This window comes from Cyprinus carpio, chromosome A1 (genome assembly GCF_018340385.1).
Source record: "Cyprinus carpio isolate SPL01 chromosome A1, ASM1834038v1, whole genome shotgun sequence".
NCBI classification, from domain to species: Eukaryota; Metazoa; Chordata; class Actinopteri; order Cypriniformes; family Cyprinidae; genus Cyprinus; species Cyprinus carpio.
In genome coordinates this window covers 33,987,165-34,010,458 of record NC_056572.1, presented here as the reverse complement: position 1 = coordinate 34,010,458, position 23,294 = coordinate 33,987,165, and the positions used below count along the sequence as shown (strand labels likewise).

The following is a 23,294-nucleotide window of genomic DNA, read 5'->3' as shown; positions in this document are numbered from 1 at the left end:
ACAAACAGTGTATAAAAGCATAAAATAAAACATAAAACATCAGATTAAGATGAACATAAAAAAAAACATTAAATTAAGATGTATCTCTAAAGCACTTTTTCACAATGAAATAGAATTCCAAAGAAATGTTTGACATTATAAATAACTGTAATAATGCGTCGATAGATGGGCTGGAACAACAGTCATGCTGTAGACTACTTGAACAATAATCTGTTATCAAATTTAGAGTGCACTGTATTGATATAACTAAATTACTATTTAAATTACTAATTAACCAACAACAAATAAAAAATGTGTTTTTTATTGTTATTTTTGTTTTGTTTTTTTGGTGGTGGTGGTGGTGGGACGGGGGGTTGGGGGTTGACTGGATAAAACTAAATCCACTTTGTTCTTTAGGACTACACCACTGATTATCCCTCACTTAACATCAACTAAATTATTAAAGTTTGTCAAGTCTAAATTTAGGTTGGCTTGGCTTGAGAAAGCATAGCCTGAAAGTTTGAAAGTTTTTTTCAATTTTGAAAATTTTACAGTTGAGGGCAATACAGTCTATCAGAGAAAAAACAGAACATAATAGTTGAGAGGAGACAGACAGAGAGATGAAAAGAGACAGACACTCACATAGTTTTTGCAGTACTCACTACATGGTAAGGAGTTAAAGAACTATCTAGCCACATGAAGTGGGTCTCTTCTCTGAATTTCTTCTCACTGACAATGTCCCTAAAATTCAAATGAAGTCACATGAAGGTAAATTTAAGAGGTAACACTTTACAAGAAGGTGTCATTGTATTAATTAACATGAACTAACAATGAACAATACATTTGTTACAGTATCTATTAATCTTTGTTAATGTTAGTTAACGAAAAATATTACAAATATGCTAAAAAAAAAAGTTTTTTTTTTTTTTTTTTTTTTTTTTTAATGCATGCAACCATCAATGGCATTACTTATATTAATAAAGTATTTCTGCTCTATTTTAAGACATATTTAAAGGCTCAATTTAGGCAAAATAAGACTTTTAAAGACCCTTTACTTTCACTTCAAATACTATATCATAAAACATGTCAAATGTTTGAAATCGCACACATTTGCAATGACACTCTCTATGATTATGACCAACGCATCCTTACAATTAAAAGCCATTAACACAAACGCACATTTTTAAGAAAACAAAAGTAATTAAATGTTTTTTGACTTTACTGCCACCGAATCTCAAATCCACCATACCTTTTGAACATTCGGAAGTGAATGAACCTGGACATGCGTATTAACACCAGTACAGCACGCATGCGTATTTATGGTAAATACATATACGTGACGTCTCCACGTTACTGCGCATGCGTTTTATAGACATACCTTACGTCACTTTGCACATACGCGGTAAGCACATACGTGACATCAACGTGCTACAGTCTGCAGCAAGGAGTACTTGAATGTTTCTTTTACCCACTCATAATGCAGAAGTTGAGGGAAACGCAACAAGTGTTCTGTTTTAAAATATCTGTGTTCCCCTTTTTCAGAGAGACTACTTACAGTGTACTTACTTTAGAAAATACTGGAATATATAAGGAACTTACATGGGTTAGGGTTAGGTTCAGGGAAAGTATCAGCGATAGTATGTAGTTATTACCCAGTTACTGTAATTACTAAAAAGTACATAGTATGTACATTTATTTTATCTGTTTATTATATCATTCATTCGATGAGATCAGAAGCAATGAAGCTTATGACAGCAAATATTACACAAACATATATTTCTGAATCTTTGTATAAAATGAGATGTCAAACTTCAAAAGCATATTGCCATAACACTTTTGAAGGTGAGTAAATGATGACCAAATGATGTAAATGTGATTATTTTGCTCTAAAACATCAATATATTGGAGGTGAAAATGAATCCCGTGACTTAAGATTGAATATCAGCTTTTTGAAACTCACTTATAAACTGATTGCATAAAAAAAAATTATACTTTAGTAATACTCAGCATGAGTGTCTGTCACTGAGACACACCATCTACAGACGAGGATGTGTAACAACATCTACAGTGTTTCTAACAGTGCAACATCTTTAGGATTTCCTAAAACTTCACCTATCTAGAGATACAGTAATAAAGAGATACAGTAAAGAGTCTTTCTTTCCTCATACATGCTATTAAACCAGAAATAAACTGTAGGATTGTACAAACTATTGATAATATAAATCATGAAACCAGAAATATTCATATGTAGATAGCAACTCAAAACAGACCCAAAACCTGTACTGTTCAATTTTCATTCTCAGTATTCATATTCACCACTTCTTTCCTTCTGTCCTTCTAATATATAATTCTTTCATGAATGATGAAAAACATGGAAGATATGAGAGAAATGCTTATGCTGGATGCCAAACTTTATTAGGCTACTTCAATAAAGATACAGTAGAACAAAATCCACTCAGATATAAGAGCAGCTAGAAACTTTAATACAATCAGTTACAGATTGTCCAGAGTTTAACCAGAAAACACTGATTGAAAATAACATAATTCATCTTTCAATCCTCCAGTGAAGACATACTAAACTACATTATTGCAATGTTACTTTAAAAAACAGAAATACACAGGTTAAAATGTAGCCTATTTGCGAGTGCAGCACAAGTGTAATGAAAATGTGTAATGTACAATATACTGTAGGAAAGACTAAAAAAAAACACTTCTGCAAACTGTTATAAGCTCGATTACAGTAAACACTGTTACTTCAAGAAGTTTTAAGAAAATTACTGATAATAAGCATCAAAATATGGTATTTATGAGTTTCTTGGAGCATCAGTATTTTAATCTGAGCAGTAATATTGTGAGGAGAGTTTAATGTGGATCTGCTGAAGTTACTGCTAGAGTCTCATAATCAGACGATCTGGACTGAAGATCGAGAGCCGTGTAGGTGTCATCAGGAGCTCTGGAGTCACCAGACTGTGAGAGACAGATGAACAGAACAGTCTGTGTTTATATGGATCTGCTGAATGTGAGAGTAAAAAGTGTTTGAGATATTTACTGACTCTGATCGTGCTGTAAATGTCAGCAGATGTTCTGAACACTGGATCCAGAGCTGTGTATGTATCATCACTCGAGTCAGCCGTCTACAGAGAAAAAGATTGTCTTTTATTTATAGCTCAGTGCAACAATATCATCAAATATTGCAGCTGAAGATGGAGGTGTGTGTTTGCCTGCTTTTGATTCACATCTTCAGTTCCACATTCTCTCTGCCTCTTCCTACTGAAAACAGGAGAAGACTATTAAAATGTGTTAAAACACATCAAATAAATAAGAAATACTAAAAGGCAAGAAAAAGTATTTTTTTTTCTAGAAAATAAGATAAAATTTGCAGATATTTTTAATTTACTGAACAAACTTAAATTTCATGTCCAGGCAAACTTCATTCACCTCCTACACAAGATGATGATGAAGATTATGATGATGATGATGATGAAGATCAATCCTGCCACAATCCCAGTAACTGTTTGTAGAGCAGCTCTCTGAGTCCCTGAAACAAGATGTTCAAGAAGATTATTTCACACTTTCCACACTTACACTATTTGTGTATGGAAGTATATTTGCTTCAAAAAAAATGAACGTAACTTTATAAAACTGAACGTAACTTTTTCAGAAACTATCAAAAATATGCCATTACAAAAGAAGAAAAACACAATGAAAATGAAAAAAAAATGAACTCAGTCACACAAATTTAACAGGCTCTTTAAATATGCTTCATTCTTTGTTGATGTTTTTCAAAGATTCATTTTCGCTAATCGTGGATTCTGAATGCATTGCCATAGATTTCGCTTAAGCTTCGCAGTTTTTCGTTTGGTGTTTTGACACAAACCTCTCGTGGGGGCGGGCTTAACAGTGATCTACTCTGATTGGATAGTGAGCTTTTGATGGACAGGTGCTCTCTGACCGGGAAGTACAGACGTCACTCAGTGGCACACATATTGGAAAGCTCTCGCGGTGAAAACACAATCAGGATTTATGCAGAAAAGGCACATTACTAATAATATAGGATTACATAAAATGAAACAGCTCTATCAAATTAAGTAATATTAACCCACATATAATTAATGCCGATATATATAACTAAATATATGATCATGCGCATCTAGTCAGTAAATCTGGTTCCGTGATTACCGCTAAATCGCCATCACCTGCTTTCAAATGGAGCGGCATTTAATAGACAGAGCCGTAGATCACTGACAAGCTACGCAATATCGCATTCATTATCCCAGATGAATCGCCTTCGATAATCAAATCGATATTGCGTACCTGGTCAGTGAACTACGGCTCTGTCTATTAAATGCCGCTCCATTTGAAAGCAGGTGATGGCGATTTAGCGGTAATCAAGGAACCAGATTTACTGACTAGATGCGCATGATCATATCATTAGATATATCGCCCAGCCCTACCTAGATTATTTTTAAAACAAGGAGTTCGGCAAGGATGTCCAGTTTCCCCTTACCTGTTTCTAATTGCAACACATTTCCTTAGCACACATACAGTATAAACAATAGTCAATTAAAGGGTATCACAACTGGTGACACTAAAATAAAAATTAGTCAATTAGCGGATGATACAGCTTTATTCTTGAATGATTCATCACAAATTAAATTGACTTGGGTATTCTTTTCTTTAGTTCTATTTTATTCACTATTGTTTTTTGTTTTTTTTGTGGTTGATATTATGTGATGTATGTTTATACTTTTGTATGTTTTTGTTCTCTGCATTAATAAAAAAAAAAAGCTCTCGCGGTGATTTGTATGCAATACGTCGTGCCTTGTATTACTAAATATGTAAATAATATTTGGCCTTCGATCGTCTCAGTCTGTAAAGATGAGCTCTTGTCCTTCAAGGCAGCTTGAAGTAAGCTTGTGTTACTGAATGACAATAATAACCCGCAACGAACTGCTGCACACTGTAACATGAATCAAACTTGTATCGATGTTAACGTTACTTCAGTAACACAAGCTTACTTCATGCTGTCTTGAAGGACAAGCGGAGGAGGAAGATGATGCCACTCCATGTCTCTCCTGAGAGCTCATCTTTACAGACTGAGACGATCGAAGGTCAAATATTATTTACATATTTAGTAATACAAGGCACGACGTATTGCATACAAATCACCGCGAAAGCTATCCAATATGCGCGCCACTGAGTGGCGTCTGTACTTCCCGGTCAGAGAGCACCTGTCCATCAAAAGCTCACTATCCAATCAGAGTAGATCACTGTTAAGCCCGCCCCAGCGAGAGGTTTGTTTCAAAACACCAAACGAAAAACTGCGAAGCGTAAGCAAAATCTGTGGCAATGCATTCAGAATCCACGATTACCGAAAACGAATCTTTGAAAAACATTAACAAAGAATGAAGCATATTTAAAGAGCCTGTTAAATTTGTGTGACTGAGTTCATTTTTTTCATTTTCATTGTGTTTTCTTCTTTTGGAATTGCATATATTTGATATTTTGTGAAAAAGATAAGTTCAGTTTTATAAAGTTACGTTCATTTTTTTTTAAGCAAATATAATTCCATATTTGTGCCGACACTCCCCTGCCCCCATACATAAATATGCAGATTATTTTTCTGCCAGCAGGTGGCGCTATTAGAAAAGGGTGAAATAGAGGTTTCTCAGTAAGGGCTGTATACAAAGCAGCGCTGAGCTCACAAACACTGATTTATCAGGCATTACTCGCAACTCTACCCGCAACAAATAAATAAATGTATGGGAAACCCTGCTAGAGAGAGATAAAACTGAAAGAGTGTTTATAGAAAATACCTTTAACAGTGACTGAAACAGATTCTGATCTCTGAGATCCATGTTTATTCTGAGCCTCACAATAGAAGCGTCCGCTGTGACTGGAGTTAAAGCTGGAGATACTGAAACTCTGTCCAGATCCAACAGCTGAGATTTGATTCTCCTTAAACCAGCTGAAGATCAGAGCAGGAGGGTTTGAATCACTGCTGCAGCTCAGAGTCACTGAATCTCCCTCCACTATTACACCAGATGGACTGATGGACACTGAGACGCTCTGTGGAGGATCTAGATTAAATATATTTAAATCATGACAATAATTATGTTATTTATCTCACGACCTTCCCTTATCATTGTTAACAATTACTGAAGTGTCTCTGCAAGCTGAAACTGAAAGATTTTATGAGTGACGATCAGAAAGGTTAAAATCTACATCTGAACAGTTGAACAGTAAATAAAACAATATCAGCACAATTCATAAAGACGGTCTCTAAACACAGATTCAAAAATCACATTCATTTGATATATAATTAGTCTAATAAATAAAAATGTCATGCAGTCTGTATGATTGGGCTGAATTTATCAAACAAATCTGAAGTAAATTCTGAAAATAATATGTGAAATATTTCACTAATGTTAATGAATCAGTTTGTACTCACATTCAATATTAAGATAAACAGGTGGAGAGATCAGACGTTCATATCCTGAAACAGCACACTGATAGTTTCCTGCATCATGACGACTGACTGACTGCAGCTGAAGCTGATTCTCTGTGATGGTTCCTGTAGTTAATCTCTGTGTGTTTCTGAACCAGATGAATGTTTGTTGAGGCAGAGAGCAGCTGCTGTTACATGTCAGAGTGACTGATTCTCTCTCTTTCACACTCTGCTGTGTCTCCACCTGCAGATCTGACAGAACAACAACAACAACACTGATTCACCATCAGATTAATAAAGACATAATTAAATATTATAACAATTGGAACTTTAAAGTGATGAAACTAGTGAAGAATGAAGCATTTACATTTATGCATTTAGCAGATGCTTTTATCATAAGTGACTTACTGTATTTTCCGGACTATAAGTCGCACTTTTTTTCATAGTCTGGCTGGTCCTGCGACTTCTAGTCAGGTGCGACTTATTTATCAAAATTAATTTGACATGAACCAAGAGAAATAAACCAAGAGAAAACATTACCGTCTACAGCTGCGAGAGGGCGCTATATGCTGCTCAGTGCTCCTTTAGCACACCCCTGAAAACATTAACTGAAAATAACTGAAAACGGTTAACTAAAATATTAACTTAAAGACAACTGAGAAAGACTGAATGCAAACAAAATGCCCTCCCAAAAAAATCCTTTTCTGCAGATTACAAACTGCAGGTAGTAAAATATGCAGCCGATGTTTTCAGGGGTAGGCTACAGGAGCACTGAGCAGCATAGAGCGCCCTCTCGCGGCTGTAGACGGTAATGTTTTCTCTTGGTTCTTGGTTCTAAATAAATGCGACTTATAGTCCAGTGCGACTTATATATGTTTTATTACCTCATCATAACTAAATTATAGACAGATACTACTTATACTAAATTGCAACTTATAGTCCGAAAAATACGGTACATTGATTCAAGGTAAATATTCTATCAGTTCATGTATTTCCTGGGAACTGAACCCATAACTTTAGCATTACTAGTGTCGTGATCTATTGTTAGAGCTACAGGAATAACAGGTGACCGCTGCATAATGTGTGTTTGTATGTGTCTGTGGTGTATTTCTGATAGTTCACTAACTCTACCGGTGACGTCCAGCTGAGCTCCAGGAATCCCAATCCATTTTCCCTTCTCAATGTTTGTAATGAATCTGCAGTAGTAGATGTGTTTATCAGCTTCTGTTACATTTGTCAGAGTGATACTGTAAGTGTTATTATTTTCTCTGTCACACTGAACTCTTCCGCTCTTTTGTGGAACTAAACACAGGTTTGGTAGTTCTCCATCAGGTACAGCAGGTTTGGTCCAGAAGACTGTTTTAATCTTATAACCACTAGGATATTTTAAAGTACAGGACATTTTCGCTGTTGTTCCCTTTAATGCACAAACATATGAAGCGCTGTAATTCACTCCCCAATCCTGCTGACCATCAACCCCTGAAACACCAAACACAGATATGACAAATATTATTAGGCTTTCATGAATTTTCATTTCGTTTAGTTTTTCGCTGATGTTGAACGTGGTGTGAAATAACTAGTGAAATATTTCATTAATGTTAATGAATCAGTTTGTACTCACATTCTACTTTAAGATAAACAGGTGGAGAGATCAGATGTTCATATCCTGAAACAGCACACTGATAGTTTCCTGCATCATCATGACTGACTGACTGCAGCTGAAGCTGATTCTCTGTGATGATTCCTGTATTTAATCTCTGTGTGTTTCTGAACCAGATGAATGTTTGTTGAGGCAGAGTGCAGCTGCTTTTACATGTCAGAGTGACTGAATCTCCCTCTTTCACACTCTGCTGTGTCTATCTGACAGAACAACAACCAAAACTCTTTCTCTATTTCACCACCATCTCAAAATAATATTAAAACCAAAAACAAACCAAAAACAAAAATGTATTCCTTTTTTTTATCACTCAGCTGTTGTTGTAAAGTCATGTGGCCTCTTTCTTTTTTCAGAACACATTGTTAAAAATGTCCTGCTTTGGGATTATCCATTTAATAGCAGTTCAGTTCGTGATTACATGCATTGCACTTTTCATAACACATGAAACAATGTCTTTGTGGCCAAATAAATAATCTTGCATTACTTCCTTTAATCTCTTCCTTTGATTTATTTTAATAACATGTGACTGTCAAAACAGAAGACAAAAACTAATCTCTTCTGGTGACAACATAATATCATATAACAATAATGTACAGCTGTAACATAATGCAAGTCAATATTCAGTTAAACAGATAAAATGAAATGTGAATAAAAATCCACTTAAAACCACAAAAACACAACTCAAAATCATTCTCATGCAACTCATGATGTATATTCCAAGTGGATTCTCTGTATGGTCTGCATATGTGCAATGACACCTGAACACATAGAATGTAAGTCAAAAGTCACATTATTTTAAAACAGTTTCGCATCTTTTGTTAAAGCATTAAGAAGGTCATAATTTACAGTTATTATATGAACAACCAATCAGGACATTTTATGACATTTCTCTTTTTGTGTTCAGAAAAAGAAAGAATGTCATACAACAGATGCAGTTATAATAAAGTGCTTGATGTGTGTGTGTGTGTGTGTGTGTGTGTGTGTGTGTGTGTGTGTGTGTGTGTGTGTGTGTGTGTGTGTGTGTGTTGTGTTTCTGAGAGTTCACTACCGGTGACGTCCAGATGAGCTCCAGGAATCCCCGTCCATGTTCCTCTGTTTGTAGTGAATCTGCAGTAGTAGATGTGTTTATCAGCTTCTGTCACATTTGTCAGAGTGATACTGTAAGTGTTATTATTTTCTCTGTCACACTGAACTCTTCCTCTGTTTTCTGGAACTAAACACAGGTTTGGTAGTTCTCCATCAGGTACAGCAGGTTTGGTCCAGAAGACTGTTTCAATCTTATAACCACTAGGATATTTTAAAACACAGGATATTTTCACTGTTGATCCCTTTAATGCACAAACATATGAAGGACTGTAATTCACTCCCCAATCCTGCAGACCATCAACCCCTGAAACATCAAACACAGATATGAGAAAATGAGGTGGTGTTTCAGGTGTTTTGAACCAATGCACAAAAAGTATCTTTTTATTTTGACCATTTTTATTTGTTAGCTGACAGCAAAACACTCATGTCAGTATAAAAGCTACAAAGTGTGAAGCGCTTGATCACCTTTTCAAAGAGTGTTAAAGTGTCTGTATAGTGACTGTAGCTGAAGACTCACCCGCAGTCATGATCACGAAGATCAGAGGAAGTGACCTAATGAGTGATGTCGCCATACTGATTTCTGCAATCATAAAACGGACAGATATGACATTATGAGCATCATCTATATACATCTCAAACTCTATTGTCTTGATAATCGATAGAAGTCGTGATGATTTCTGAATAATTCAGTGCTCAGTGAAGGCTTGACACGCTGAGGAGGTTTCTCATGTCAGGCCTCATGTAAAGAGCTTCACACAATGTTTACATACTCAGATAGCACAGGTACGTCTGCAAGATGTCTGTTAAAGATCGCTTCATCTGGAAAGCACCTGCTGTGAACAAATCTCTGATAGACATCTTATGTCAGTATTAAATGCATTCTACATCATAAACATCTTAAAGACATTTTATAACATCAATTTAACATCTGCTAGGAAACGTCTAATAGACAGATGAGCAAACACTCTAAAAAACACGTCTTGCAGATGTAAATGCAGACGTCAAATAGACGTCTCCGTGATGTACTTGTGCTATCAGGGTATGGATCTACAACATGTCTTCAACTCATCACCACATTTTAACAAATATATGTTGTAGCCCTACAGAATTTTTTTGACCTCATGTTAAATAATGGTAAAAATGGTCTTACCGTGCTGCATCAGCGTCGACACCCAAATGACAGAAATATCAGCAGCTTAATGTGTCAGTGACAGTTTTCACAAATGAATTTCACAAAATGAATCTGCCAGTGAAAAAATCCTCTTCCTGTATATGCATGACACCATCTAAACTACACAAGAACAACTAGAGAAGTCTCCAGAACCAAATAAGTTTTAGAAATCACTTTTGTTAAATCTTTGTGAGAGAATATGTGAAACGTGTGAACCTACGAAACAGTTCTTAGGTTCAAGATCCTCTTTTTGACACAAACTCTTGTTTAACTTAAGCAATGATGCTATGCAACTACATTTACACAATCAGAAACATGAGCAAATACATGGTGTTCAAGTGATTCAGTGCCAGTTTCTGACAGACAACACAAGCACTATTGAATAACTCCCAAAAACATGAGAACTGGGATTCATTACTCAAACATTTTCTGCACTTCCTTTCACTTTTCTGTCATCTGGTGGTCAAAAAGATGAAGCACATTTTATTGCCAGTTGCATGAAGTTAGTTTAGAAGCAATAAAAGTTATCAAAGCAATCGTTGTAGTTTTTTCGGTTGCACTTTATTTTACAGTGTGCATTTACCTGTACTTGTAACGAATATAACTATTAAGAGAAAATATAATTTTTGTTGCTGTTTCATAGTTAATGGGTTCCCTTCCCCCACTCATAACACAGAAGTTGAGGGCAGTGTTGCCAAGTCCGTGGTTTTTCCCGTGGAATTGGGCCACTTTAACACTGTTGCCATGGGTTGCTTTTCATGTCCGTGGGTTGAAATGACCCCAATTATATTTAGCACCTGGAATGTGATTTTTACCAGGGGAACCCCGCCAAAACGCGTGTATTTTATCCCCTGAGCACGATTTTTTTAATGGGGACCCCCCCTCTCAAAACGCAATTGGGCTAGGTTTGAGAGGAAGATGCAACAAGTGTTCATGTCTGTCTGTTTAAAATATGTTTTCCCCTTTTTCAGGTAAGTCCCTGAATATCCTAATAGTGATGCTCAAATGAGTTTGAGTATATACGGTGTTCGTATAATTATGTCTGAATTATGAAAAAAGGGATGAGACTGAGTCGCACATGGCGAACATGAATAGTTTTTGATGCTAGGCTATCGTTAGCACATTTCATGCACTGTACTGTTAATATAGTAAGTTTAAGGGTGTCTAACAACTCTTGAGGAAAATACAGTATTATGCTGTTAAGATGAGTTTCTTGTGACACTATTATCTCTTCACACTTTTTATTCTCATTTGAGTTTGTATCGTAGATGAGTGAGTGTTAATAGGTCAAGTGCTGAATCCTTCCATGTTAAATTTAGCGCCAGTTTGTTATGACTTTATTACATTAAAAATGTTATATTGTGATAACTGAAATTTTATGAGCTTGAGATGCACTTTAAGTACAGAGTATCTGAGTACAGATGACCTGTGAGTACAGAGTGTAATGTATAGTATTACGTTCATTTTGATTTAAGGTAATATGATTTATTCTGCATTTTCTGTATTTTGTCACACATACAGGTGCAAGCTAACGTTACATTGTTTATTGTGTGTTAGTGTTGTCAAAAGACCCGGTACTTCGGTACCAAGTCGTTACTAAAAAAATGAAAATGTCACGGTACCAGGTTTCTTTAAGTACAGGTGGTACCGAGTACCCCGTCAACCCGCTTCTTGACGCATACAGAGCTATGATTTCCGCGAAGCAGAAAACGCGGACGTAATCTCGAAATCCAGTCATGAAAATGAAACCTACATTTTAATATGGACAGTCACGGAATTTGTCAAAGTTAGCATAAATTAATCAAATCAAATCTCCATATGGGCCAGTATCTGTAAATGTTAATCCGCAAAAGTCGGTTGAAATATGAACCCGGCATGTTCTACACGTCTCTGAGTATGGCGTTATTTCCCTGTCAAATGTCGAGAGTGCATTATTGTAGCGCGAAAGTACATAAATATAATGCACGAGCGCGAATCTCTCTGCTCGCGCGTGGAATATAATGTGCGGAGCGCGAATCTCTCTGCTCGCGCGCAGGAACTGGGTGCGCGCTCTCAGATACACGTTGCTCTTGTAAGAATTTTCTTTGGGCTCGCTCAGAGAGTATGCCTGCACTTAAAACGTGTTCAGTGCAATCGCGAATAAGCGTGTATGTGCTTAGACTGTGTCCCGTTCGTTCGCGCATGGCCAAGTACTCTTCTCTTCGATTTCTTTCTCTTTGCTCTTGGCATAAACGCTGTCAAAACGGCAACAACCAATCAGAAATAGGCTTCAACAACTGACCAATGAAAACGCGACATCGTACATGGAATCTTATTGGTTGATATTGAACCGCACATGGAACACATGGAATAAGTTCTCTGAAGTTCAATCAAGACTCAGTCCCTCCAGAAAAACGTGATTATGCGATCGCCTGATTTCATGCATAATCAGCTAAAGGCCGCATATTTATGCGGGGGTCACATTTTTTTTCAAATACGCCGCACTTTCGCCGCATAAATTGCCAATTTCAGCAAGCAAAATGATTTCATATTTGATTTCACTGTATTTTCGTTGCAAAAAAGTATATCTTAGCAGAAAGTTGAAAAATGTTGCATTTACTTCACAGAAGTAAAACGCCAATATTTTCCCCCATTGCCATGGGAACCTTATGAAGTGACATAATTATTAATTAATAATTTAATTAATAATTTTAATTTAAAATAATTTACGTTGCAGTAAGAGATTGCACTTTGTGCATTTGAAGCGCTTAATTTAACAGAAAATGTCTGTTTTGTATAGCTACCTCTGTAAAACAGGAAGCACACATTTTTTTTTATATATATTTTATTTATACATTTTTACAGAAGTTGCTGAATATTCCTTTTGTAAAGCTACAGAACTTGTTTGACTCAATGTTTTGTAAGTTTGAGCCATGTGTTAATTAAGGTCTGAAATAAAACAGAATGAGAACAAATATTCTGTGATTTAGTATGCTTGCTTATCATAGGAAGTAATAAGAAATGACTCTTTACATTAAGGTAGTAGCCTAGGCTAGGGAATCACTTTTTTTTTCTCTTTTTCATCAAACCGCAGTTTTTGCAAGTTCCGACAATTTCATCGCATAAAATTGCAAAAATATTCCGCATATTCCATTGCATTTTTTAAGAAAAGTGCCGCAAAATCAAGGATTTTTGCCCTCAACAATCACAAAAAAAATCCGCTTTTTTCTGGAGGGACTTTGATGGATCCGCCGAATCGACGATCTCGGGTAACCAGTTTTATTTGTTTTGATGTTAAATATGTCAAATGTATCTTAGAAATGTCTTGGAAGAGGGCAATCGGATTATTTTACATATAAATTACCTAGACTGTCAACCACATTGTTCACATTACGTGCCATGCCCATTGTGAGATTTTTTTTAGATAAAAAAAATAAAAATGCGTGATTGATTATAACCAAGAGCGTTTATGCCAAGAGCAAAGAGAAAGAAATCGAAGAGAAGAGCACTTGGCCATGCACGAACGCACGGGACACAGTCTAAGCACATACACGCTTATTTTAAACAAAGAGATGAGATTCGCGATTGCACTGAACACGTTTTAAGTGCAGGCATACTCTCTGAGCGAGCCCAGAGAAAATTCTTAGGGCCGTTTCATAGTCAACGCATCTGTACGCATACGCGTCCCCAAGGCTACACATCGTTACGCTTCAGCCGCCATTATGCGTCGGAGCGTAGCCAAATATGTCGTCCTAGTTTTTGATACGCGACGCGCCGATGCACGCAATACTATGCATTGTCGGTGGGGGCAACATTGCATGTATTGTACATTAATTCAAGTATATTGAAGAAGAAGGTTTGAATACAATGGCGGGCGAAGAGGAAAAATTATGCGAGCTTATACGTATAACATACCAACGCCTATCTCTGCGCTGCCTTTGTTGCCGCCGATGTAAAATCAGCAATAGAATGCACTCCTCTCAGTTGCCATTGTGATCTGAATATCACGCGACCCGACTCTACTAATATCACCCGACTCGACTACCCCCTGTTGCATGAGCGGAGTATTGCATACACGCATCGCCCGTGACGCTTGCGTCCACTGTTTAGACTATGAAAGGGAGCACGTCGCTCGCATTGCTTGCTCGCGTTGCTCGCGTTGACTATGTAAGGGCCCTTACAAGAGCAACGTGTATCTGAGAGCTCGCGCGAGCAGAAAGATTCCCGCTCCGCACATTATATTCCGCGCTTGAGGAGAGAGATTCGCGCTCGCGCATTATATTAATACTTTTGCGCTACAATAATGCGCTCTCGACATTTGACAGGGAAATAACACCATATTCTGTGTGTGTGTGTGTGTGTGTGAATGAATGAATGGCAGAGACGTGCGGGTTTGTTTACTACATAGACTGAAGCGCATGACGCTTGCAGTAATTTCAGCATCTGCCGTCTCAATGAGGACATTAATACATAAACAACATCACCAGAACTGTTCTGAATCACTTCACAAGCAATTTACCGTTTCATTTGAGTAAAACCAGTGTCAATTTAAAGGTATTCACGGCAAACCAGGGTTGCCCACACATTGATTTATTACAATATCAAAACTGACCGCCACAAATAGATTTTCCAAAAGGCTTTGAGTTCATTGAATAAACATGAGCACTGCACGTTTCAAAATCAAAAACCGATGCGGGTGTTTTTATATCACTGTATTTCAGAAGGAAACCGACTGTATTTAGAAAATTTTCGATTTCATTTTCATTTCATTTTGCATGTAGTGCTTGATAAGGCAACGCGTTTGTGAGCTCAGCGCTGCTTTTGCAGCCGTTACCGGAGAATCCTGTATCTCACCCGCTCTAAAATGCGCCTCCTGCTGGCAGAAAAGTGAATTTACATATATATGTATAGTATAAGGCTGTGGGAAACACTGCAACCCGTCAAAATAAAAGTTAATTTTTTACATAAAGGCATTCTGCTAGAAATATTACTATTATTAAGTAGAATGTATGTGATACTGCTACTACTGTTGAAAAAAAATAAATAAAACTTTAATAAATCACACAATATTTCTTCCATGTTTTTAATTTTAATAGCAAATCCCCTTTATTTAACAAAAAATAAACATGTGTTTTAATTTCATTAATTAAAAGACAAATTAAATTTGGGAAACTTGTTTACTGTTTTTCATAATTATATTAATAATAGAAAAACTAAAAACAAAATTAAAAAAGAATAAAAAAAATCACATTTTTTTTTTTTATAGATAAAAAAAGTTTTCTTCTTTTTTGTTTTTTTTAGCATATTTTTGTGTTTTGCTTTGGTACCGAAATTAGTGGGTACCGAGAACCGTGGATTTTCACTGGTATCAGTACCAAATACTGAAATTTTGGTACCGTGACAACACTATTGTGTGTACCAGAATGTATATAGTGTTTTATGCCAGTTGATGCTCATCTCTTTATTTGTTTTGTCAGCAAGTACAATATGGGTAATTTTGTGTACAAAAAGAATGCAATGATGTTATATGCAAGTTGGGATGCATTTCTTGGTTATTTTGTAAAAATTCAATGATTCTTTTACCCACTCATAATGCAAAAGTTGAGGGAAACTAAACAATTGTTGGTGTCTGTCTGTTTAAAATATCTGTGTTCCCCTTTTTCAGAGAGACTACTCACAGTGTACTTACATCAGAAAGTACTGGAAGATATAAAGAACTTACATGGGTTAGGGTTAGGTTCAGGGGAAGGATCAGAGATAGTATGTAGTTATTACCCAGTTATTGTAATTACTAAAAAGTACATAGTATATACATTTATTTTATCTGTTTATTATATCATTCATTCGATGAGAATCAGAAGCAATGAAGCTTATGACAGCAAATATTACACAAACCATATATTTTCTGAATCTTTGTATAAAATGAGATGTCAAACTTCAAAACGCATAATGCCATAACACCCCCCACTTTGGAAGGTGTTAGTAAATGATGACCAAATGATGTAAATGTGATTATTTTGCTCTAAAACATCAATCGCTGGAGGTGAAAAATGGAATCCATGTGACTTAAGATTGAATATCAGCTTTTTGAAACTCACTTACAGTAGAAGGTGATCGCATAAAAAATTTCTTACAAATGTATTCTAATGCAAACTTTAGCAATACTCAGCATTAGTGTCTGGTCACTGAGAACAGATAGCACCATCTACAGACGAGGATGTGTACAACACATCTACAGTGTTTTCTAACAGTGGGCAACCTCTTTCGAGGATTTCCTAAAACTTCACCTATCTAGAGATATACAGTAATAAAGAGATACACATTAAAGTATCTTTCTTTCCTCATACATCGCATTAAACCAGAAATAAACTGTAGGATTGTTACAAACTATTGATAATATAAATCATGAAACCAGAAATATTCATATGTAGATAGCAACTCAAAACAGACCCCAAAACCTGTACTGTTTTATTTCCCATTCTCAGTATTCATATTCACCACTTCTTTCCCTTCTGTCCTTATATTCCCTAAATATATAATTCTTTCATGAATGTTGAAAAACATGGAAGATATGAGAGAAATGCTTATGTTGGATGTCAAACTTTATTAGGTTATTTCAATAAAGATACAGTAGAACAAAATCCACTCAGATATAAGAGCAGCTAGAAACTTTAATACAATCAGTTACAGATTGTCCAGAGTTTAACCAGAAAACACTGATTGAAAATAACATAATTCGTCTTTCAGTCCTCCAGTGAAGAGATACTAAACTACATTATTGCGATATAACTTTAAATACCAGAAATACACAGGTTAAAATGTAGCCTATTTGTGAGTGCAGCACAAGTGTAATGAAAATGTGTAATGTACAATATACTGTAGGAAAGACTGAAAAAAAAAAACATTTCTGTTTTCAAACTGTTATAAGCTCGATTACAGTAAACACTGTTACTTCAAGAAGGTTTTAAGAAGATTACTGATAATAACAGCATCAAAATATGGTATTATATGAGTTTCTGAGGAGCATCAGTATCTCCATCTGAGCAGTAATACTGTGAGGAGAGTTTTAATGTGGATCTGCTGAAGTTTGACTGCTAGAGTCTCATAATCAGACGATCTGGACTGAAGATCGAGAGCCGTGTAGGTGTCATCAGGAGCTCTGGAGTCACCAGACTGTGAGAGACAGATGAACAGAACAGTCTGTGTTTATATGGATGCTGCTGAATGTGAGAGTAAAAAGTGTTTGAGATATTTACTGACTCTGATCGTGCTGTAAATGTCAGCAGATGTTCTGGACACTGGATCCAGAGCTGTGTATGTATCATCACTGGAGTCAGCCGTCTACAGAGAAAGATTGTCTTTTATTTATACAGCTCAGTGCAACAATATCATCAAATATTGCAGCTGAAGATGGAGGTGTGTGTTTGCCTGCTTTTTGATTCAAATCTTCAGTTCCACATTCTCTCTGCCTCTTCCTACTGAAAACAGGAGAAGACTATTAAAATGTGTTAAAACACATCAAATAAATGATAAAATACTAAAAGGCAAGAAAAAGTCAATATTGTCTAGAAAATAAGATAAAGTTTTGCAGATATTTTTAAATTTACTAAAAAAAAATAAATTTAGTGTCCAGACGAACTTCACTAACCTTATGACACGTCCTGATAATGATGATGATTACGATGATGAGATCAATCCTGCCACAACTCCCAGTAAACTGTTTTGTAGAGCAGCTCTCTGAGTCCCTGAAACAAGATGTTCATGAAGATTATTTCACCACTAAGAGAGATAAAACTGAAAGAGTGTTTACAGAAAATACCTTTAACAGTGACTGAAACAGATGCTGCATCTCTGAGATCCATGTTTTTATTCTGAGCCTCACACTAGAATAAAAGCGTCCACTGTGACTGGAGTTAAAGCTGGAGATACTGAACTCTGTCCAGATCCACAGCTGAGCTTTGATTCTCCTAAAACCATCTGAAGATCAGAGCAGGAGGTTTTGAATCACTGCTGCAGTTCAGAGTCAACTGATCTCTCCCTCCCACTATGTCAGCAGATGAATTAAGGTCCCCCACAACATTTCCTTGGGCATCTAAAAAGAAATGAAATTCTCATCAACAATATAAAACCTGGAACTAGAGGATCTGTTCTCAGTGTCTGTTCAACTTACACATCACATTCAGTATCACTACATCAAGTATCTCAACTCCATTTTATTTCTGCTCTCTGCACGTGTATTCTCCCTGTGGTGGCAGAGCTGTTGTTTGAGACGCTGTAGATCTTCTAGATCCAGGCTACTGTCCACGCTTAAACAGGTGAAATCTCCATGCGGGTTTGAAATCCAACTGCTGCAGCTCAGAGTCACTGAATCTCCCCTCCACTAGTTACACCAGATAAGTAGGACCACCACCAAGAACATTTTCTTGGAGCATCTAAAATAGCAATGACATGTGTCTCGACAATAATAAAAACACTGGAACTAGAGGATCTGTTCTCAGTTCTTGCGCCAGTGTTCACTTACACATCACTTTAGTATCATACATCAGAGTATTGCTCTCCATATGTTATTTCTGTCTGCACGTGTATTCCTCCACTGTGATCTAGGGAGCTGTGTATCCGTTGAGATGCAATGAGATTTTCTTTGAGATCCAGCATACTGTCCTCCTTAAAACCAGGTGAATCTCCAGGAGGTGTTTGAATCATTGCTGCAGGCAAGTCCCCTGAACCCTCCTTCCACTATTTCACAGATGAATTAAGGCCACCCACAACATTTCGTGGGAGCATCTATCATAGAAATGAATTGTCGTCGACTATAAAAACACGTGGCACTATGAGGATCTGTTCTCAGTTCTTGTTCACTACACATCACATTCAGTATCACTACATCAAGTATCTCCTCCTGTTTATTTCTGGATCTGCACTTGTATTCTCCACTGGTTGGGGATCAGCGCTGAATCCTTGGAGATGCCATAGATTCTTTGAGATCCAGCATACTGTCCTCCTTTTTTTAACCATGTGAAATCTCCAGGAGTGGTTTGAATATCAACTGCGGCAGCTCAGAGTCACTGAGTCTCCCTCCACTATTACACCAGATGTACTGATGGACACATGCGACGCTCTGAAGAGAATGATATCTAGATTCATAGTATAATTAAAATGATGAGAGAATACTTATGCTATGTTATGCTCATTACCTTACCCTTTATCATTTTAAACAATTACTGAAGTGTTGTAGAAAATCAAAAGAAATTTGAGTGATGAAATCAGAAAGGGGTGAAAATTAGTTAACACCAAATGTGTTTTGTTTGTTTGTTTGTTTGTTCTTTGGTTGATGCTGTCAGTTTATCTCTTGGAGCCAAGCAGATTTAGTTTCCAGAATTAAACCACTGGAGGGTGCTTGCGAGATGCTTTGAATGGTTTCGTCTCAAGCCTTCATGAACATCTATTCTGACGTCTATTTTGCGCAACATGCAGTGATATGGTTATCACTAGGTCAGTCATTAAAATTTTCGAGAGTGAATCCTGCATTTAGATGTGGATGTCATTCGAAAAACTTTGCATGCATGCACGCGGACTGCTTGTCCTCTTCGCAGCATGAAATATAAAAAACTTACGGTATGCTTTAGCTTAGCTTTTAGATTAAGCATGTTTAATAATATAGCTAGCTAGGTAGACATACCTGATGCCATCAAAGCAAGTGTAACTGCTGCATTCATGCTCTCCTCGGATGCTCTCATTTCCAGAGTTTGTACCACTGAATGTGAACACAACATGGACACTAATATTACTACAAATACGCTTTTGGATTTCTATTATTAGAGCTTCCGACTTGGGTTTGTTTCACGAGAATTTTCTCAAGTCAGGAACTGATTCTATCTGATTATTCCTGACATCACATGAAGCAATCTAATTTTTAAAGCAATCAGGTGTGGTGATTATCTTCTTGCATCTGTTTTGGAGCACCGAGGGCCAAATATTTGAATCGACCGCTCGGCATTTACGTGGTACTAAAAAGCAGACGATATCTTCATTGTGATTCGGTCATACGGTCATAAAGGTACCGAGCCAGAGACTTCATCTGCCTCCTCCTCATCACTGTATCCTAGTTGGGACCTGTCTAGTGTCTAAGTCCTGTTCACAGCAAGGACAATATGTCCACTAGTTGTGGATGTGCTAATCGAGTTATGGTGTTAGTCAAGTTATTGGTTGAATGGCTTTAGGACCCTTCAAGTCCATCGTTTTTAAATTGCTCCATGGGCCAACTATACAACCCTTGTCACTTAAGACCGCCCGGCTGCTAGCTTCACAACAGCAGCATGTGTTGATTGGCAAGGCTGTTTGGTTAGCGCTTCCTGTTTGTAGTTTGGGGGCCAACAAACCCAAGCTTAGCTATGTATCTAAGGTGCTCTCTACTCCGTTCAGAGCACAGTTCATCGATCTGGTTGGCTCTTCCTCGTGCCTTTGAGACAAGCAGTGAACTTACTTTGGCCTGGTCCAGGCCCTCAGGACTGTGGTGCCCTCAAGCTAATTTTGGCAGTCAGAGCAGCTCTTTGTGTGTTTTTAAAGGCCGCTCTAATGGGCTGCTTCCGGAATACAAAGGCAGAATTACCCCACTGGATAGTTGATGTCAATATCCCTGGCTTATGACTAAATGGGTTCTGAGTGCTCCATTGGAGGTGAAGCCCCACTCCACTTGGGGGGATGAACTCCTCCTGTGCTGGTCCAGCAAGAGTTTTTCATTGGGCATATATGCTAGGTTTTTATAACTTAGGCTTCCCTGCCCTTCAGGCACCCCGGATTCTTGACCAACAGCCAATTGACCTATGGGGTGGCTCCTCCCGCGGGTCACAGATGGTGTAGCGATAAAGAGTATCAAGTTTGCACAGGGACCGGAGCATGAGACATCTTTGAGTTTCAGTACCATAGAGAAAATTTAAATATCCGAGGCATTTCATAGGTTTGATGATGTTTATTGCAGTAAAATGGCAAAAGCGATGTGCCTGGGGTTTCTTCTAACAACTGATTCCATGTATCCTGAGAGGGATAGGGCAATGGAATTAACTCATTTTATTCCATTTTTACTAAGCCCAAATAAGGCGAGCATGAAATCCTGAAGCATTTAACCCCAATCAATAGCTGACTAAAACATTAATTTTCTGGTGCATACACTCATTACGTACAATTTTCATCTGCTCAACAGAAACGTTTTATGTCCATCTTGTGCCGCAAGGTATCTCTGGCTAAAACTACTAATGTTTTCTAAGTTAGTGAGTTCTCACGTCATTACTGTAGGTGCAAAACCACTAAACAAAGGTCTACATTTCAGTGCCTCTCCATATTAAAGCTGTTCATTCTGGTTAAAACGCTGTTTGTTTGTTCCAGTTATCAATTGTAGTAGGGTGGCAGGGCTTACCAATGTTTAAATGGTCTTGCACCCCTAGTAATGGTCTTGAATGAGTTTTCCGGCTGGTGGCCAAGCCTCTCTAGTTAGCCTATGTTTCTAGGGCCCTCATGGTAGCGCCCTAGAGCTGAGCTCACAGAATGGCTTCTGTTCTTCATTTATAGCACACCGCTATAGTATATCATTTTCCCAAGTATCATAAATGCAATGTGAGAGACCATTTCGATAGGGATCGCTCCAGTTACTAACAATACTTTGGCACCCTGAGATAATGATAATGATAAAAATAAATCTCTGATCTACATCCTGTCTATACTTTATGATTTGTGTGCAGAACCCAGCACTGGACAAAAACTCTGGCATTTTCAGCATGAAATCCAACTTAAATGCCTCTGATTGGCCACTGAGTTCAAGAAATCAACAGATAAATCTGATCGGCTACATTGCTCAACGCTGCAAACATGTTAAAAACAGACCTTTGATGCTCTGCATAGGACAAATGACGCTCTGTATTTTTTTCAAATACAGACGAGGTATCTCTACTTTTAAAAACAGAGGCAAACTAGATGTATAGCATAGTTTGTCACTCGATAGTTCAGCTGTCACTGGACATCGCACGTGTCCACATCCAGTTCACCAGACCGACGTCAAGTACAAGTACACAACTTTTGTCCAATAAAGTCCCCGTCCGACACATTGAGAAAAAAAACTACCTTACAACACTTACCCCGATCAACAAATAGTGAAAATCAATACTATATCTTATAAAGAGGGTCCCTCTAACAACCGATTCAGCATTCTTGATTCATGCATTTATTTTTACAAATTCTTACACATTAATGAATGAATCAAAAAAAACAAAAAAACCGAATGAATGATGCCATTTATTAGCACTTTATTGGGTGTTGCTGTACACCCAAAGTGCTTTACAATCATATGTGTGTGGGGGTCTCTCCTCACAAGCACCACCAGTGAATACAGCATCCACTGGATGATGCGTCCAGCAACCACAGCACACGGCGCCAGTGCGTCCACCACACACTAGCCTACAGGTGAAAGTGAGAGAGAATACTAGAAGACCACTCAAGGATGGATTATTAGGAGGGCCTGACTGACAAGGGGCCTGGGCGTCAATTTGGCCAGGACACCGGGGATCAGCCCTACTTCTTTATGAAAAGTGATTTTTAGTGACAACCAGAGGGTAGACCTCGGTTTCACATCTCATCAAAGGACGGTGTATTTGACAGTTAGTGGTCCCATCCTATACACGGGGCATTAGGACCCCAACAGACGGCAGGGTGAGCACCCCCGCTGGCCTCACTAAACACCTCTTACAACAGCTACCCTAGTTTCCAGGCCTCTCCCATCCAGGTACTGACTGCGCTCAACCCTGCTTAGCTTCAGTGTGCGCAGTCGTGGGAGTATGGCTGTGGCGTGTGTATCAATAAGAGTGATTGTACCATGTCCAATAAAACAAAGATGTCTGTGGGGGCAGGTTTGTGGTGATGTTTTCATTAGTGGGAAGCCCAAAATTTATACTATACAAATGCTTCCTTTTGATAATATTCGAACC

The 23,294-nt window shown here is 37.5% G+C and overlaps 1 protein-coding gene across 2 annotated transcripts; it reads right to left on the bottom strand.

The window, feature by feature from the left end:
- Nucleotides 1–2,382: 2,382 nt before the first annotated feature.
- Nucleotides 2,383–9,815, bottom strand: LOC109077139 (B-cell receptor CD22-like). Of its 2 annotated transcripts, XM_042764209.1 has the most exons (8): nt 9,688–9,815; nt 9,133–9,474; nt 6,431–6,679; nt 5,796–6,059; nt 3,418–3,517; nt 3,201–3,249; nt 3,033–3,113; nt 2,383–2,946 (listed from the first exon to the last, which is right to left on the bottom strand). In XM_042764209.1, the coding sequence occupies exons 1-8, from the start codon at nt 9,800–9,802 to the stop codon at nt 2,842–2,844; spliced, it is 1,305 nt and encodes a 434-aa protein (XP_042620143.1). In that variant the 5' UTR covers nt 9,803–9,815; the 3' UTR covers nt 2,383–2,841. The 2 variants fall into 2 exon arrangements, with proteins under 2 accessions (XP_042620143.1, XP_042620152.1); XM_042764218.1 differs by lacking the exon at nt 5,796–6,059.
- Nucleotides 9,816–23,294: the final 13,479 nt, after the last annotated feature.